Source organism: Thermobia domestica, chromosome 15 (assembly GCF_964235325.1).
Source record: "Thermobia domestica chromosome 15, izTheDome1.hap1.1, whole genome shotgun sequence".
Taxonomy (NCBI): domain Eukaryota; kingdom Metazoa; phylum Arthropoda; class Insecta; order Zygentoma; family Lepismatidae; genus Thermobia; species Thermobia domestica.
This window is the reverse complement of record NC_137468.1, coordinates 88,120,241-88,137,010: the sequence shown is the minus strand read 5'-3', so window position 1 is coordinate 88,137,010 and position 16,770 is coordinate 88,120,241. Positions and strand designations below refer to the sequence as shown.

General features: G+C 34.5%; 1 protein-coding gene across 1 annotated transcript in view; it reads left to right on the top strand.

Moving 5' to 3' along the window:
* Nucleotides 1-15,388, top strand: part of LOC145671555 (facilitated trehalose transporter Tret1-like) — a 29,875-nt gene extending 14,487 nt beyond the window's left edge. The window contains exons 2-3 of the mRNA XM_081740743.1: nucleotides 6,267-6,402; nucleotides 12,495-15,388. Coding sequence (XP_081596869.1) covers nucleotides 6,267-6,402; nucleotides 12,495-13,843 — 1,485 coding nt within the window. The 3' untranslated portion in view covers nucleotides 13,844-15,388. The remainder of the gene's footprint in view (nucleotides 1-6,266; nucleotides 6,403-12,494) is intronic.
* Nucleotides 15,389-16,770: the final 1,382 nt, after the last annotated feature.

The following is a 16,770-nucleotide window of genomic DNA, read 5'->3' as shown; positions in this document are numbered from 1 at the left end:
TCAAATAAATGGACGTCCATAAACATTTCCCCCCTATATTCAAGGGCGCCCATGTTGTGGTTTCCAAGGGAATTCAAGTATAAGTGACGTTTCAAAAATAGTTTCAAATTTTGCTGTAACTAATGTAAAAATTCTATTGGATTTTCGATATTCTGAAGTACAATTTTCTCTAGGGGGCGAGCGTCCCACCTTACCCCCCCTGATTGGCGCCCTTGCCTATATTCATTGCTATGAGTATTTCCTACAATCTTTGAATTTAAGTAGGTATATAGACTGTTAACATCCGTATTTCAACAATGTAATGTCTACACGAGTGAAAATTGAAGTTTGATTTTTTTCTTTTCCTACATTCTCAATTCTTCCATCAAAAACATTAGACAACTGAATGAACACTTGAAAATATAAAATATTTAAGTCTTTAGCTCTGTGTAAAGGAAGTCATATAGACCTAGGCAGGGTTGAAAAAAACGTTTTTTATGTTTAAAACATGTTTTTTTGTTTAAAACGTTTTAAACGTTTAAAACAAAGTACTTTGTTTTAAACAAAAAAACATGTTTGAAATGTTTATTTTGTTTAAAACAATGATCTAAATAGGCATATATATTACATTTTTACACTCTTAGGTATTGCTTGCCATCTATATTCAACCGCTAGATCAAATTTCGGGAACTTCCCTAATCTCGGTCCAAATGTTCAATTTCGGAAAAAGAAATCGGGATTTTCCCGATCTCCGTTCACGGAATATGTAGCTTAGTTTCTTTGTGTTACGTTCTACTGGTCGTCTCCATTCTTAATCTTTAAACGCCCAATGACGCAACTGCTGTCAGGGCTTTAAACCTCAATGGCTCAGTCTTAAACCTCAAATTAAGGCTGGAAGATGGTTTTGGTACCAATTTATTCCTGAAAGATGCAGCTTTGCTGGTGTGCATTTTATGTATATGGGAGGAGGGTAAATATCGTGTTTTTTTTTTGTTTTTAACAGTTTTTTGGGGGGGTCATTCCCCCTCTTGGGGTATAGATTCATAAAAATTGTTACGTGAAGCAATGAAGTAGGCCACTACATGATAATATCGTGTATTTGTACTTCTTGCTTATATGGGGGAGCAGGAAAGGGGCAAAGTTAGACAATTTTTGTAGTTTCAGTTTTTTGACGTAAATTACATTTATTTTTACGACAAACATCAATAGCTCAGCCTCTAATTAAGCTAGAAAGATGATTTGGTACCAAAGTGTTTTTGAGGGATGAAGCTTTCCGTCAGTTGCATTTTATGTACATAGGGGGTACGTATGTACGGCCGAGAGAGGGACGATGAAGTTTTTTTTTTTAATTTTTCATCAAATTTTTTTCATCAGGTTTTGGCGGGTATTCCTCCCCCTTTGTGGTACATCCATAAAAATTGGTATGTGAAGCAATGAAGTAGTCCCCTACATGATAGTAACCTGTATGTGTACTTGTTGTTTATAGAGGAAGAGGGAGTCAAATTTGGTTAATTTACATTTATTTTCGGGACGGTCCCATATAACACAAGATATATTTCACTGAAGTGGTCTAGAAGCATAATTCTTGTTCGTATACATGATGTGTGCAGCAAAAATGATTTGCATACGGACGTGGTACTATAGTGGAGGAGGGGAGAGAATGTCTAATTCCATGAATATTTTCTGCGCTTATTATTATTTTTTTTTAATATTTCCTACTTAAAACGAATTCATTACGCAATGGCAGCAATGGCTACCATTTCTTATATTATTGTCACAAGTATGTGGCCTACACATTCATCGTTTTGTCAGCGTAGGGTGACTGCAAGGGTTGCCAGGGCCCCGCAAAGTTAATATTTTCATATTTTTAATGATTTTTATGTCTGTTTTTTTTTTTTCTTCTACGAATACGGCGGGAATTTCACGAATACTACCTCATTGGAATTTGGGGTCTATAAGCTTTCCAATGGTGTATAACTCATGACTCTGTGATAATTAGGGGGGTCACCAGAGCCCCGAACGTGAGAGTCTACCATTTTGTTAAAATCCCTGTCGGGCGTCTATGTGTTATTATGCTGTAGACATTAACCATTATTAGCTACCCATGTTGCAGATAGAGATGTATCTTGAAAACTGTTTAGTTAAAATATGTCATTTGCTCCTTGTAGGCTAGTCACTGCTCTTTTCTATGAGTTGTATTGTATTTGTCAGAGCATTTCTTCTAGCTTATGATGTGAGAACTCTTCATTATTATGGAAATGATAGTGATCAAAAAATACCCAAGTTTTGAATTTGTGAATTTGGAGCTTAGAATAGTGTATAGTGTGTTTAACCTCCGTTATTCTTGGAAATTAAGAAATGTTAAAATACTTCATTTGAATTTCTGTTGGTTTAGTTATACGCACATTGATGTGCAGAATTTCGTTCAGTAATTGCTGTTATAATAAGAATATAACTCTGCTTGTAATTTACTCCATGCACAAATCCTGCGAAGGATGGGTTGTTTGATAGAAAATTAAATTAACTTACTCAATCTGAAATTTTAGTTATTTTAAACATGTTCAACCACCATCGAAAAAAAAAAAACACGTTTAAAACAATTTGTTTAAAACGTTTAAAACAAATTGAATAAAACAACAGCCCTCGTTTTAAACATGTTGTAAACACTTGTTTTAAACATTTTGTTTTAAACATATCAACCCTGGACCTAGGTAGTTTCATATTAGCATTTCTACGGGGATTATGGTACATACGAGTATGTGTATAATATGAACATATGTATGGTTGCTTGCGTAACCAAAAAGGCTTTTGGTTTACATTAGCCCCTTTTCTCTAGAAAAAACGTGTTGGCTACAGTGCTGCACATATCACATCTCAGTTTCAAATGATGATTCGCATTTACATCGTAAAACACTTATTATACATTCCCACAATATTTAATTACTAACACATATTAAACATGATCACATATCCTTTCATTCGTAGAACCTTCGTAATTTATCAATAACAACCCAACATCGTAATTTATTTACAAATATAAGCAACATCCTATCTACGTTGTTAATACGTTGTATGCACAATTTATGACAATAGTATTATATGTAAGTAGTATTTACCATATGTAATAATTATTGAGGCATCACTTTTTTAAGTCAACATTCTATAAAATCCTTTCAAACATTCTTTTAGCAAGATTGACCCCATACACAGATGATATTGTTGGAGATTATCAATGTGGATTTAGGTAAAATTGATCATCTACCAATCAGTTACAATTAGCCAAAAATCGAAAAGAAATGGAATACAAAATCCCGGTAATTTCAGAACACACACAACTCAGTTACAAAGGAAACATTATAAAATATTCTTGCCGAATTTGTGAACCAAAAAAGCAAGTTAGATTAATAAAGAGCTTTAAAATTCAAATAAAGTCGAAGTTGGAAAATACTCGTCCACGATCTTACTTGTCGAGAATGGGATAAAACATAGAGATACGCTGTCACCAATATTATATAATTTTGTTCTGGAGTACTCTACGTACTGTATAAGAAAAATTAAAGATTGGACTTCAGCAATCTTAAGGAATCTTATATTGATTACGTCAAGCTACTAGGAGATAATGCACACATGTTTTATTTAATAACTGCACGGACATGGGTTTAAAAGTTAGTGCAGAGAATACTAAATACCTGCATGGAAATTCACCGTGACCGTAATACTGGAAATTATAATATGTTTAAATATCAAATAATAATTTCGATATAGTGAGTAGATGAGGTATTGGAGGTTTCTGAGTCGTTCCTATTTTTAAAACATTCTATACATAAAAATTGCATGAACACATGTTATGAAAAATATTACTCCAAATTGTCTATTATTAAATTAAATTGATTAAATTATGAATCATAATATTTTTGATTAAATATGTTCTATATAAACTCTATTATTTAACTAATTATATTATAGGCTCAAAGTGTTTTCGACAATCTGATATACATTTCGTTACTATAGGTAGAGCGTTCCGACTTACAGTACCTCATTAGTAAAATAAATTCGAATTTTCAGACTTGCTATGTATTCTCTACTGTTTATAATGATCAAGCAGTATGTCCGTTTTTGGACCAATACGCAAATCTTTTGTCAGTTTACAGTCTTTCAGAAAATAAGTTGAAATTCTTAACCGTTCGGTGTTAAACATACCTCCTCTACATAAAATATATCGGTGCTTATGATTTGATACAATCGGGGAAGATGTTTTACTTTTCTCTTAGATATGGTAATATTCTCGTTAAATTGAAAGATAAATTAAAAGAAACAATATTAGAAGAAAGAGTTGTTTTCTGGTCTAAAATGTATTCTATAAAAGTGTCACACGCCGATTTGAATGAGCTAGACTTTAAAAGCAAATTTTAAAAAGAAGCGTGTTGTAAAAAACCAAAATAAATTAAGAAGAATTTTAAAATAAAGATTTACTATTTGATGAATATAAGGACTACTTAGAAAAATAAATTGAATTTTACACTTTATACCTGAACAAGAAAGAACAAAGTCGAGATGATGTTACATATTATTAGGTCCATGTTCAACATATCTAGTAATAACATATTACACAAATCGAAATGATATTAGTGTTATGTAGCTACAAATATTCACACCCTTATAGCATACAGGCATGAAATTGGTTCAATGCTCTCACACTTGCGCATGCACATCTCTCGCACAAGTACATTATGTGAAGAGACTACTGAACATTGCAGATTTGCTTGACATCGTCGACATTTTCTCAAAACTAGTGCGTTCGGAAATCCCCGCCATTTGGTATTACCATTTGCTCCCTTATATGCTCTAGAACAAGAGGTCAGGCTATGACTGAACAATCGAAGATCATAAAATGATCGGGGAGCAACTTGAATGAAAGAAGCTGCTAACATAGAGGAAGAAACTAGCAATAATAACAATGAGACTTGGGCAGTGTTCACTACACATCACAAAAGTTAATATTGCCTCTGAGTCAGAATAAGCCCTTCGGAGCTTTGTAATAAAAATTATAATTAAGTAAATTCCCTGCAATACCAATATAAATGATCTATGATTCTTAATGTGCATAGAAATGCTGTATAAAATATAAGTAGAACATATATACGAACTTGCATTGATTTATTTCTCGTCTGGAACCAAACTACAAAAGTAGTAGCTGTTGCTGGAAATCAAGACGGTAATAATCAGTTTATAACAAGATTATAAATAGAAGCAAAATCATAAAGATGTTTGAATAATTTAATTTTGCTTTCCGTGAACATAGTTTACGAGACCTTAAGAGCTTTCAATTGAGAATAAGAAGCTATAATAAATTCAAACATTTGTTTCTGATTTTAGGATAATGCTCAAACTTTTCTTTTTGCGATAGTATTGAAAGAATCTGACTTCCTAATAATCTCAATGAATTATAAATCCGTCTGAAATGGGATTGGAAAAATCTTCCGATGAGTAAAGTATACTTGACTTATGTCCTGATTTGCTGTTGATATTAGTAACATTAGACTATATTTCTACCCCGAATATGCCATTGCTGTTTTCGTAATTCTACTATGCGATTCTTGAAAGCTGATCCTTATATGCTAACATTTAAAGTAAATTATTCTAAAGCTAGATTTGCACTAAAGTACTGTTAAAACATCTGTTACGTAAACTTAAAATACAACTAATAGACTCATAATTGACTGAGTGACTGATAGCTAAATATTTATAACTCCTTAAGCTACTGCCTTTCACAGAGTAATGTCTAGTGTCTAGTTTACGCGAATCATCTGTGGACGGGGTTCTGGATTTGATTCTCGGTGGGAAAGCCTTGAAATTTGAATGCACTTGGTGGTTCAGATTCCAAATTAAAATTATTAGGTCCACGTTTCATATAGCTTCGGTGCTGGAAAGAGAAGCCAAACTTCAACAAACCAACCTTAATATATTAAAATCAAATTTTTCAAGGTTGATATTTATAACTACTTGATTCGTAGGATTATGGAGGTTCATTTTTTCAAGTTTTAGGCTTTTTTGTTTGCCCTAGGAGATTATAGTAGGAAATCTAAGCGTAATAGTTTCAAAAAATTAAGAGCGTTAACACTGGGATAACTCTAAAAATAAAAAATAAAACTAATTATTCCAACTTGAGGCATTTGTTTCATTGAATATCACACAGAAACTGATTGAGCTATTTTGCTTGTTTCTTTCAAAGCTTAATACGTCGATCCATTCAAATTATCATATTAAATAAATATATATTTTTGCAGATTCTGGCAACATTTGCAGCAAATTTGGCCGGAATTTCTCCTGGAATGAGTCTTGGTTATTCGGCAGTAGCACTGCCCCAGTTGCAAACTTCTAACAGCACCATACAAGTGGGTGAGGAGGAAGCTTCTTGGATAGGTAGGTATGGTAATACATTAAATCTTCCAACAGTTTTGTTGTTAATGAATTTTCATAATATTTTTATGTGGTGCAATGTGCTGGTTTGTAAAAAGTCAAATATATTTGTCTAGTAACTTTATGACAAGTCAGAGATTTTTTTTCCGAGAGAAACACTGATTCAATATTATAAAAACTTGCCATCACTGTAAATATTCTGCTTTAATTGATACACTACTTGTTGTAAATCGAGAATTTTACATGTATATACCTCTTTGCTACTCTTTCTTCCTAACGTAGAAATTACGTGACCTTATACCACACATATTGTAATCTTCTATCAACTCTCTTAATTTCTTCCTCCTTTATGTCTTCTATTACACTCACTTAAAATACAATTTCTTAGACAATATTCTAAGTATTTTTTATTTTCTCTCCTACTATTCGTAGTATTTTCTCATTAGTATTCCGCCTCAAGCTTTCCAACGGCAAATTTATTATCTATTCAGTTCGAATAACAAAAATTGTATCAACTGCAAATCGTATACCTCTTAATCCTTCTATCAATTGCAGCCTTCCTTCACATATCTTTCCTTACTTTAACTCTTAACCGGTGGTTTATGCGTAAATTTGTGATGAGTCTTCGATTCTTCTATTCCATCCAACCCAATCTTCTTTAGCACTCCTACGAAGATTTCCCAGTAGACCTGATCAAAAACCATTGTTAGACCAATGAACACAACGTTAATCTCCTTCCTTATCCAATAAACTTTCTAGCGATTATTCTTAATAAATCAAGAACATCCCATTCAAACTCAAACTGTTCTTTATCACTTCTCCCATTGGTTTTTACATACAGTTTTGTTCGTTGCATAGAACTCTGTACTTCTCATATTCTTATAAATTCTAGTTCTTAGTCCATGTAATCATTAATATTTTCAAAAAGACTCTTGTTCACCCTCCTATTTTATATGTTCTCACATTCTTAATAAACTCAGTTGGTATATACTGTACAGTATTTACTACAATAGACTTCCTCTTCCTCGTCTCCATGCTACGTTCGAAAAAAAGGAAAGAAATTTAGAAAAGAAATATGTAAGAATTAATTATATGTAAATTGTTACAATGCCCGAAAATCTGTAGGAATGAATCAGAAATGAAAATATATTGAATCAAACGATTTGGCAAACGAATGATATGCCGGTATTGCCAAAGTTATCTTCAAAGTGGTATATGTTTTAGAACTTATTATTCTACAATTCTTTCAAATATTTAAAGTTTGTGTATCACTCTAAAAATGGTGTTGCTTGTTTGAGTTAGAAGTAGTAATATCAAGGACAAATCAAGATTGAGTATTAAAGAGTCACCTGAAACAATTTGCTTTATAGTTTCTTAATAGTGATTACGGTTATTTTTATTCTTTCTTTTTTTCGTTCGTAAGTCATAATTTTCATCTTAAAGTAAGGATATTCCGTTTGTTTAGTTGCATTGAAAAGAGTACGTATCAACATTTAAAAAAAATAATTGGTCAATGGGAAATAATCGTTTCATTTTCAAAATTGAGTATGATGCCTGCATAAATTGACAATTGGATGTTTTTTTAATTTTCACGGTGCCAGCATAGATTAAGTTTCACTACTGCATGCGTTTTGACAATAATGGCCCTTTTCACTAGCCATTCGTAAACTCCTCTTAATAACAACGCAGTGCGCAAAGTTTTTCACATAATAACATGCAAAAGAACTGTATCGCACTTGAAAAAGTTTCCTGTAAAAGTGAAGTGTTTACAGAGCAAATGTCGCAGTCTAACTGAGCACAGGAGAAACGCCCTGATTGACTGTTTTTATGCAGAAACATCGCTTTTTTCCACCTTATCCCACACTATCCTGCACTTCTGGATTTGTAATTAGGGAGTACTGCGTGACATCATTAAAAAATATGACATATCTACGCATCAAATAGAACAAAATAAGTAGGAAATTGTAAGGAACATAAACAGACAAAGAAGGAAACTAGCTTGAAATGAAACAAACCTTATAGCTTTTCCCTGTTTATACGTAATGAGACGATTAAAAAATCAGCTAAGTTAGGAGGAACATAGCCCCTAAGTAATACTTAATCAGAGATTTTTTGGCATTTGAAACACTAAACAAGAATGTACACGCAAATGAAGCTAAAAAAAAAAAAAAAAACATATTGTTAAATATTTTCTAAAAATCAGCGTTGTAACGAAAGAGAGCGGCCAACAAAGCGTTAGCCTGGAGCCCCAATTTCATCTCCAAATGAATTTGCCCGAACTAGAGTGCAATCGATACCTTCCAATGCGTAGAAAACGCCTGTGAAGGAATCACAGTGGTCAGATGCACCGTTCCTACGATATCGCATTCCAAAGATGTGGAGTGCTACGAGATGGCGCAATTCCCGCAAATGTCATTGGAGAAGCTTAAATAACGTTGGGCCCATTCCAATTGCGCAACGCTTTGGGCTACTACGCCCAGCACACAACATGCCAAGAAGATGTTTTCTTTATCAGCCAATATGAAAGACTACCGCGCTAGGCTTGGTGTTCAGATTGATTTTAGAGACTTCGACGTTGCGGAGCCCATTCTGGTTAATTCAGAAATGAAGTCGAGATATCGCAATCGAACCGAGCACTACATATTTGTGCTGATGGACAAGGCGAAGGCAGGTAGAGCGGCAATCATTGCCTACTACTGTCCGTGCGAATCTGGAGAACGTAAGTAGGATGTTGATCACACCTAGCCACCATTATTTGGTACTTCTCTTACGGCCACAACCATGAGTTTGTTGTGCGTGGTCATCGATTATCCAACTTTTCTCTTCGCATTGAAAATGCTTCCCATGATGAGAATGTTTCTGATTGAGTTTCATAAATTAAAGTGCCACGCCGAACTTAACCTCGATGCTGGTGTCATCTCGTGGCATCCCACACCTTTGGAACGCGATATCTCAGGAATGGTGCATCTGAGCACTCTGGTTCCTTCACAGGTATGTTCTACGCATTGGAAGCTATCGATTGTAATTACGTTCGGGCAAATTCATGGGGAGATGAAATTGGGGCTAAACTTGGCCGCACTCTTTCAAGGCATTTTTGTCAAATAAAGGAATTGACATAAAAATCTCAAATTTTATGTATAAATTTAACACCCCCAAATGAACCGTTCCTCACTACCCATCATCGAAGATGGGAAAAAGGTTTTTTCGACCACTCTAATGTATAAAAATTGCACTCTTCGTTCGGGAAATATTCAGAAATGAAAATATATCTAAGGGAATCCAGTTTAAACGTAACGTTAATTGAAAGTAACAGCAGTGTAAACAAAATGCTTAATAAAATGCATATGTAATGACTTAGGCTAGTTCATAAGTAATTACATACATATAAATACCGTAAATACTGGATTATAAAAAAGATTTTAAGTTAATATCAAGACTTTAAGTGTGCAAATAAAATAAGTGTGTTGCCCAATTCCGAAGCATCTCTTGCCTATTATACAAAATCTTTGACAAATTAGTTTGTTTTTTGCTTATTATCTTAATTTCTATCCCTGAAAATAAGCAAAATAACTTTTATAAAATTTAAAATAAATACTTGAAAACGTTAAATGGAATAAATGATGTAAAATTATGTATTAACAAAACAAAAACCTTTAAAAGAAAAGTAACACATTCCAAACAATGGACAAGAGGCATTCTGGAATTGGGCGACTCAAGTTATAATTACAAAACAAACTACAAATAGTTTAGTGAGTCGCCAAGTTTTACTGTTCATGTTATAAGTGCTCTATGTAGAGACCTGCACGGGCCGAATTTTTCGGCCCGAGCCCAATCCATCCCGAACGTACCTAGGCCCGGTCCAGCCCGGGCCCGAAAAATCTTGGAGATTTTCGGCCCGAGCCCGGCCCGGCCCGATAAGTGTTTTAAAATTCTTGGCCCAAGCCCGGCCCGGGCCCGATAAATTTTAAAAGTTTTTGGCCCGACCCCGGCCCGATAATTTTTTAAAAAAATATTAGCTCGAGCCCCAATCTTTCTCAAAATTTAGTACTAAATTTGACCTAACCTCAGAAACATTTACTAAACTCTGGTTTACAACCTGACGCTTGCAACCTGGCACCATTGCCTCCTAGAACTTTGCCTGTCATCGAAAGAACAAAATCTCCACTCCCTGTAACAAAAATTGATTTTTAGCATAAAGTGAAGATGGCAATATTGTTTAGCGACAGGCAAAACATTCCCACCCCTTCTTGTTATATTTTGAGTTCAGTGAAGGTCAAGGTCAGAGCTCAATTTACCGCATAATGCCTGCAATCCTCTATAGTGAAAGTGGAGCAACACAAACTGTAAATAGCTATTGCATTCTTTGTAACATTTTTCACGGACACACTTCTTCAACGTTTGGTTTTATTCCAATTATCGTTTAACGAGAGTCAATAATTATTAAAGAATTGCAATTGATCGGCCCCAGCCCGGCCCGACCTGAAGAGAAATCACTGTCGGCCAGCCCAAGCCCGGCCCGGCCCAAAGAAATAACAGTGTCGGCCCGCCCAAGCCCGGCCCGGCCCAAAGAAATAAGAGAGTCGGCCCGCCCAAGCCAGGCCCGGCCCGTGCAGGTCTCTAGCTCTATGTGCTTTCGACCTGTCGCACGGACAAAGTCGAAGCGATTACTGAATTCTTTCCAAACTCTCACCAGAGTGTTTTCTTCCTCTGAATTCACTGTGACTATGATTCTGTTTCTCAGATTATCCATATCAGTTGGTAATGGAGGTTCAAAAACACTCTTATATTATGGTCACTTTCAGCGCGATAGTACTAATCTACTGGATAATTATTTGTATGAGCGGAACTGGTATTAACGAGCCACTTGTTTATACCTAAAATTGTTTCTCATATGTTAATTGGTGTTAATATATGAGTTGTTAGCAGAATTGAAGGAAATTATGAGAACACTCATGTATACTATATCAATGTGTAAGGAAATATTGGTAGATGAGTTGACAGTAATAGAGTTTTGCGTATTCATTAAAGAGTTGAGAAATAAAATAAATCCCCTGTGAGACTTACGTAATATTGAATCAGTGCGTTATTTAAGAACTGTCAAACCTGCTGACACCAATGTGGTTTTGCTTCTTCTTGACGGAAAATGAATATATTGACTTTTCATTAACTTTTACCAAGCCCGTTTTCCAGCATTTCGAGGCAGATCGTCCATTAACTGTGTTTTCCTCGAAAAAGAAAGGGTCGTAAACATTTGTTGCAGAAACAGCACAGAACGCGTTTACTATCGAAAAATCTTGTTTGTGCTACTGGGTTTTCTAGTTCCCAGATTCGAACATGATTTAGGTTGACTTTACTGCTTAGATGGGATGTTGCCTCGTCACACAAGTATTAAATGATCTCTGAGCTGTATCTGGTGATTGTTAAATAAATAAATAAATCTTAACATTCAAGAAACTTTTCTCTTTTACTCAACAAAAGCGTTCAGATTTGAGTTCAATAAAACTTGTTGGATTCGATTATCCTGCCATTATTGTATTTGAAAAGATATCACGCATAGGTCAGTAACAACTCTATAACGTACCATCTCAGGTGATATCCATGTCAACTACGGTCGACTTGTGATTGCTGAGTTATAGAGTTCTGAAAATTGGATTCCTCTTTTTGAAACTGTGTAATTTTGACAATTTAGTGACTAGATTTCAAGAAACAGTCTGGAGAGCATACTCTAGATTTTCGAATCTCCAGAGACTATGAGGAATAGAAATCAAAGATAACGTAACAATTGAGGACTAATGAAGTGGGAAGAAATGTGTAGATACCTAAGCGTGTACACTCTGTTGATACATCTCCAAATCCACATGACGTAAATTGGTATCAAACCCAAATTAGCATTCTTCAGAAATATGCATATCGTTACTAATCCATCTGCCTCTTTTCCGTTTGTTTTTCATTATTGTGATATAGCGAGAATATTTTATCTTATTTCTCCTCTTCAAATTAAATACATTATATTACACTGTACTCTCTTTGTAAAATGTTTCATGAATTAAGATTTCCGTTCCACTAATTATAAAACAAATTATTTTTTCTTTCAGCTAGCATTGCATCAATAGCAACTCCATTTGGATGCATCCTTATTGGATCATTGATGGATCGCTTTGGACGTAAAATAGCTCTACTAACCATCAACATTCCTTGCGTACTCGGCTGGTGCCTCATTACTACTGCACAAAACATTCCGATGATCTACGTCGGCAGGATTCTCACAGGACTTGGAACAGGAATGTCTAGCACTCCAGGGCCCGTTTACGTTGGTGAAATCAGTCAACCACATCTAAGAGGAATGCTGGTGTGCTGGAATTCAATTGCAATGGCTTTGGGTATTCTTACTGTTTATATTATGGGGTCCTACTTGCATTGGAGAACTGTAGCTGGACTAAGTACAATATTCCCAACGGTTGCATTCTTAGTGACTTTGGCTCTTCCCGAGAGTCCAGGATGGTTGATATCGCAAGGGCGCTTAAAAGAGGCTTCTAAATCAATGTCAAAATTACGAGCAAACGATACAGACCTGGCTTCAGAATGGGAACAAATGATTCAACATCATAACAAAGCAACACAACCTACTTTATCTTTCAAAGAAAAACTTGCCATTTTTTCCAAGCCTGAAGCATACAAACCGTTAATTATCATGAACGTGTTTTTCTTCTTTCAACAATTTTGTGGAGTGTTTGTTGTAATATTCTATGCAGTCGATGTTTCGAAGCAAGCTGGGAGCATAATTAACGACTATCTCCTAACAGTTCTTATTGGTGTTAGCCGATTATTTGTAACTTTAATCGTGAGTTTAGCTTTAAAGAGACTCGGAAGAAGATGGCCTGCAATAGTATCAGGTATTGGAATGTTATTGTCAATGTTCGTGTTAGCAACATATCTTTATCTCCTTAGCATACGAACTTTTAGGAGAAGAAACTCTTCTGTTAATTGGATACCGGTTGCCTCAATTCTTCTCTATATTATTAGCAGTACTATTGGGTTTCTCACTTTACCATGGGCAATGATTGGCGAAGTATTTCCTTCTGATATACGTGGAATGGCCGGTGGGCTTACAACATGTATGGCTTATATATTCAGCTTTATCATTATTAAGGTTTATCCTAATATGATTGATACCATGCACAACTACGGAGTATTTTATTTCTATGGATCAATGTCAATATTAGGTACACTTTTTGTTATTTTCTTCCTTCCGGAAACAAAAGGAAAAACATTGCAGGAGATAGAAGAGTATTTTTCAGGTAAAAGATCGTCAGACATAGAAGTTGAAGAATTGAGTCCAATGCATGAACACATTACTCGACGGAATAACAATAATCAACGAGTTCATCTAACTGCCCCTGTGTCCAAACAAGATCAATATCAAGGGACTAGTACAGAAGTGTAAAGTGTGGAGAGAAAGAATCAAGATAAGTCTAAGCTAATATGGGAAGAAGCAGTTAAAGGCGGAGGCTACATATTTTAACTTACACTGTGTATGTGAAGATATCCTATTTTTTAGGCATTTATATTAAATAGTATTTAGAAAGTTAATATAGATCTAATATATAAACACATTTTCAGCTTTGTAAATCGTTAATAATTGTTTTCTATTTTATGATCCCAATTCAGCAACGGGACTATGTAAGACGTGATTTTACATGTAATTCGAACAACATGTTATTTCTCTAGGAATCGAACCTGGTTTAATCATGAGGAGAGATATATGTAAGTCATAAATCATAGATTCGAGTGGCGAAACAATACAAATAATACATGACATTTTATGTGTTTTGGAATAAATTATTTAAAAAAGGTCTCCATTATGCTCCATATGACGAAATTACCAGTTTAACATCTTGTGGGTGTGCACTATAGGTGAAAAGAAGCGATGAAAAAATGCAGTTGAATGATGATGAAACTAATGGTGAAATGAAGGCGGTGAGAGAAATGGGAGAATCTCAAGAAATCCCACCAACACGATGTTCTTCAGTATACGCTTGGGGTTATTGTGTACTTAAACTTAAGTGCGTGTAACTTTCATTTTAAGCCCAGTTTCAATTTAAAATTTCGTAGTATAGAGATGAATAAAATTTTTTCTGCATAGTAAGCTCTTGTCTTAAACATAGACAGTTTACGTTTATATACTTATTGAATTATTTTTATAACATTTGTTCTAAATGATCTCCAATGCTATCAAAGTCGCACTCAAATATTTTTTATGAGCTTTTGCAAGTTATTTGATATTTTGTAATTATAGTTTATATAAGTTATTTGTATATTCATTTAATATTTTTAGATGGCTTTATTTAATACCAGGTAATTACTATGAATATTTTAAATCTATAATATAGAACTTATAGTATACGGTATGCAGCAAAAATAAATAAATAAATAAATTGTAATTTATACTGTAATATTTACACTAAATGAATTTGCTCGAAGATATTTTCCTTGCATATTCTCAAAGCTTGAGTATAATTAACTAGTATTATCATTGTGGATCCACAAATAATGGAAGAAAATGTATCAAACAAAATTAATATTCAGAGTATAGTTATATTAATTTCCATACTTCCCTTTGCTAAAGTATGTAGTAATAGATATATGAGTATGTAAAGGAATACTAGTTCCAACAGGTAATTTTATTTAAATAACTATCATAAGTTAGATTATGACTTATGGTCTCTTAATAATAATACGCGCAATTATCTAAAGTACTTATGATACACTTATAGCATACCATGCAATAGTACAAAGAAAATAAGAAAGTCCTATTATCATGAATTTATTGAAACTTATTTTATTAGTTGTCTCCTAAAAAAAATGTATTACATAACACACGAGAGGAGATATTGGTGAAAATTTTTGTTATTAAAGTTTTAAACGCCTGGATCGCATGATTATCGGCTGATTTCTTGCAACATTTTGAAATTATGAGTATTCAGGATACTGCTCATTATAGTTTTGGAAATATTCGACTTCATTAATAAAAATAAAACTAACTGAAAATACTAAATCTATAACAGTAAAGGTTGTGTAACAGTGTCGGCAATGTAAGATCTAAGGATACGCACGAAATAAAATTTGAGGCAGTCTTGTCTCGAAAATGTACTGTAAAATTGGTCTCGACTCGAAAAATGTAGATTTCTCTATTGGAAGAACTGTCTTGAATCGAATTTTGTCAGGAAAACGCTGTTTCGTCTCGTCTCGTGTGCAGCCCTAGTAACATCGCCTTCATCATTCAAATTATACAAGATCATATTGCGTCTGATAAAGGTGATGTTATTTTGCCGAAACTATTGTACAAGTGTTATTAATATGTGAGAGGCTCGGGCAAAGATAATGGTATGTCACATTTTCTAAGTTCCGAGTAAACTGGAGAAGAAGGTTGACCATTTCCATACAATTCAATACAATACCACATAGGGGAGAGTTCCCGAAGTTGGACCGGTTCCTAGATTGGACCGCCTTATATTTTGAAAAGTAGATATATTTGAAATATAAGAGTTAGCTACACTGTTTGCAGATAAGGGCAGGAACTGTTTGTTTACAGTTTCGCGCCACCTGCACGCAGTGAAGCTGAGAACGGCGAACATGTATGTTATACAGATCTGTCAGTGCTGGGATCGCAAGTGAACTTACATCATTAACAGGTAACTATCAAAGTTTTAAAGTATACACTCGTCAAATGTGTTGTTTTAACTACAACGTGATACATGTGCTTTAATATTTCAATGTAATAGAAAATTTGAAAACACGTCCTTTTGTTTCAACGTAGCAGTTGCCCAATTTGAACCAGCACGTGTTGCCTGAATTGGACCGATCCATCGCAGGCAACCATTTTAAAATATTTTCGTGTAGAGTCTATGAATAATTTAAAATAAATTGTATTACCTTGGGTAACTGAAAATACATTAAAGACGTGTTTCTCCATTTTTTCAGCTCAGGAATGGCCCAAAGAGGACAATATGGCCAATGGACGGAAGAGGAATTACAAATGGCCATTGCTGCTTATCGAAATGGAGATTATGGTTTAAATGAATGCAGCAGAGTATATGGAGTCCCTAAAGCAACGATTAGGCGGCATGTTCTTCAGAAAAATAGTATCGTTAATGGAACCAAGGAACTAGGAAGGCAGGTTACCTTCAACCCAGACATGGAGAGGACTCTTGCGGAGCACATGATAGCATTAGAAGAGTGCTTTTTGGACTGACGATTACAGAAGTTTGGCGATTAGCGTTTGACTTAGCAGAAAAATGTGGTGTTTCTCACACGTTCAATCGGGAGAAAGGTTTGGCTGGAAAAAAGTTGTTCTATGCATTATGAGAAGAA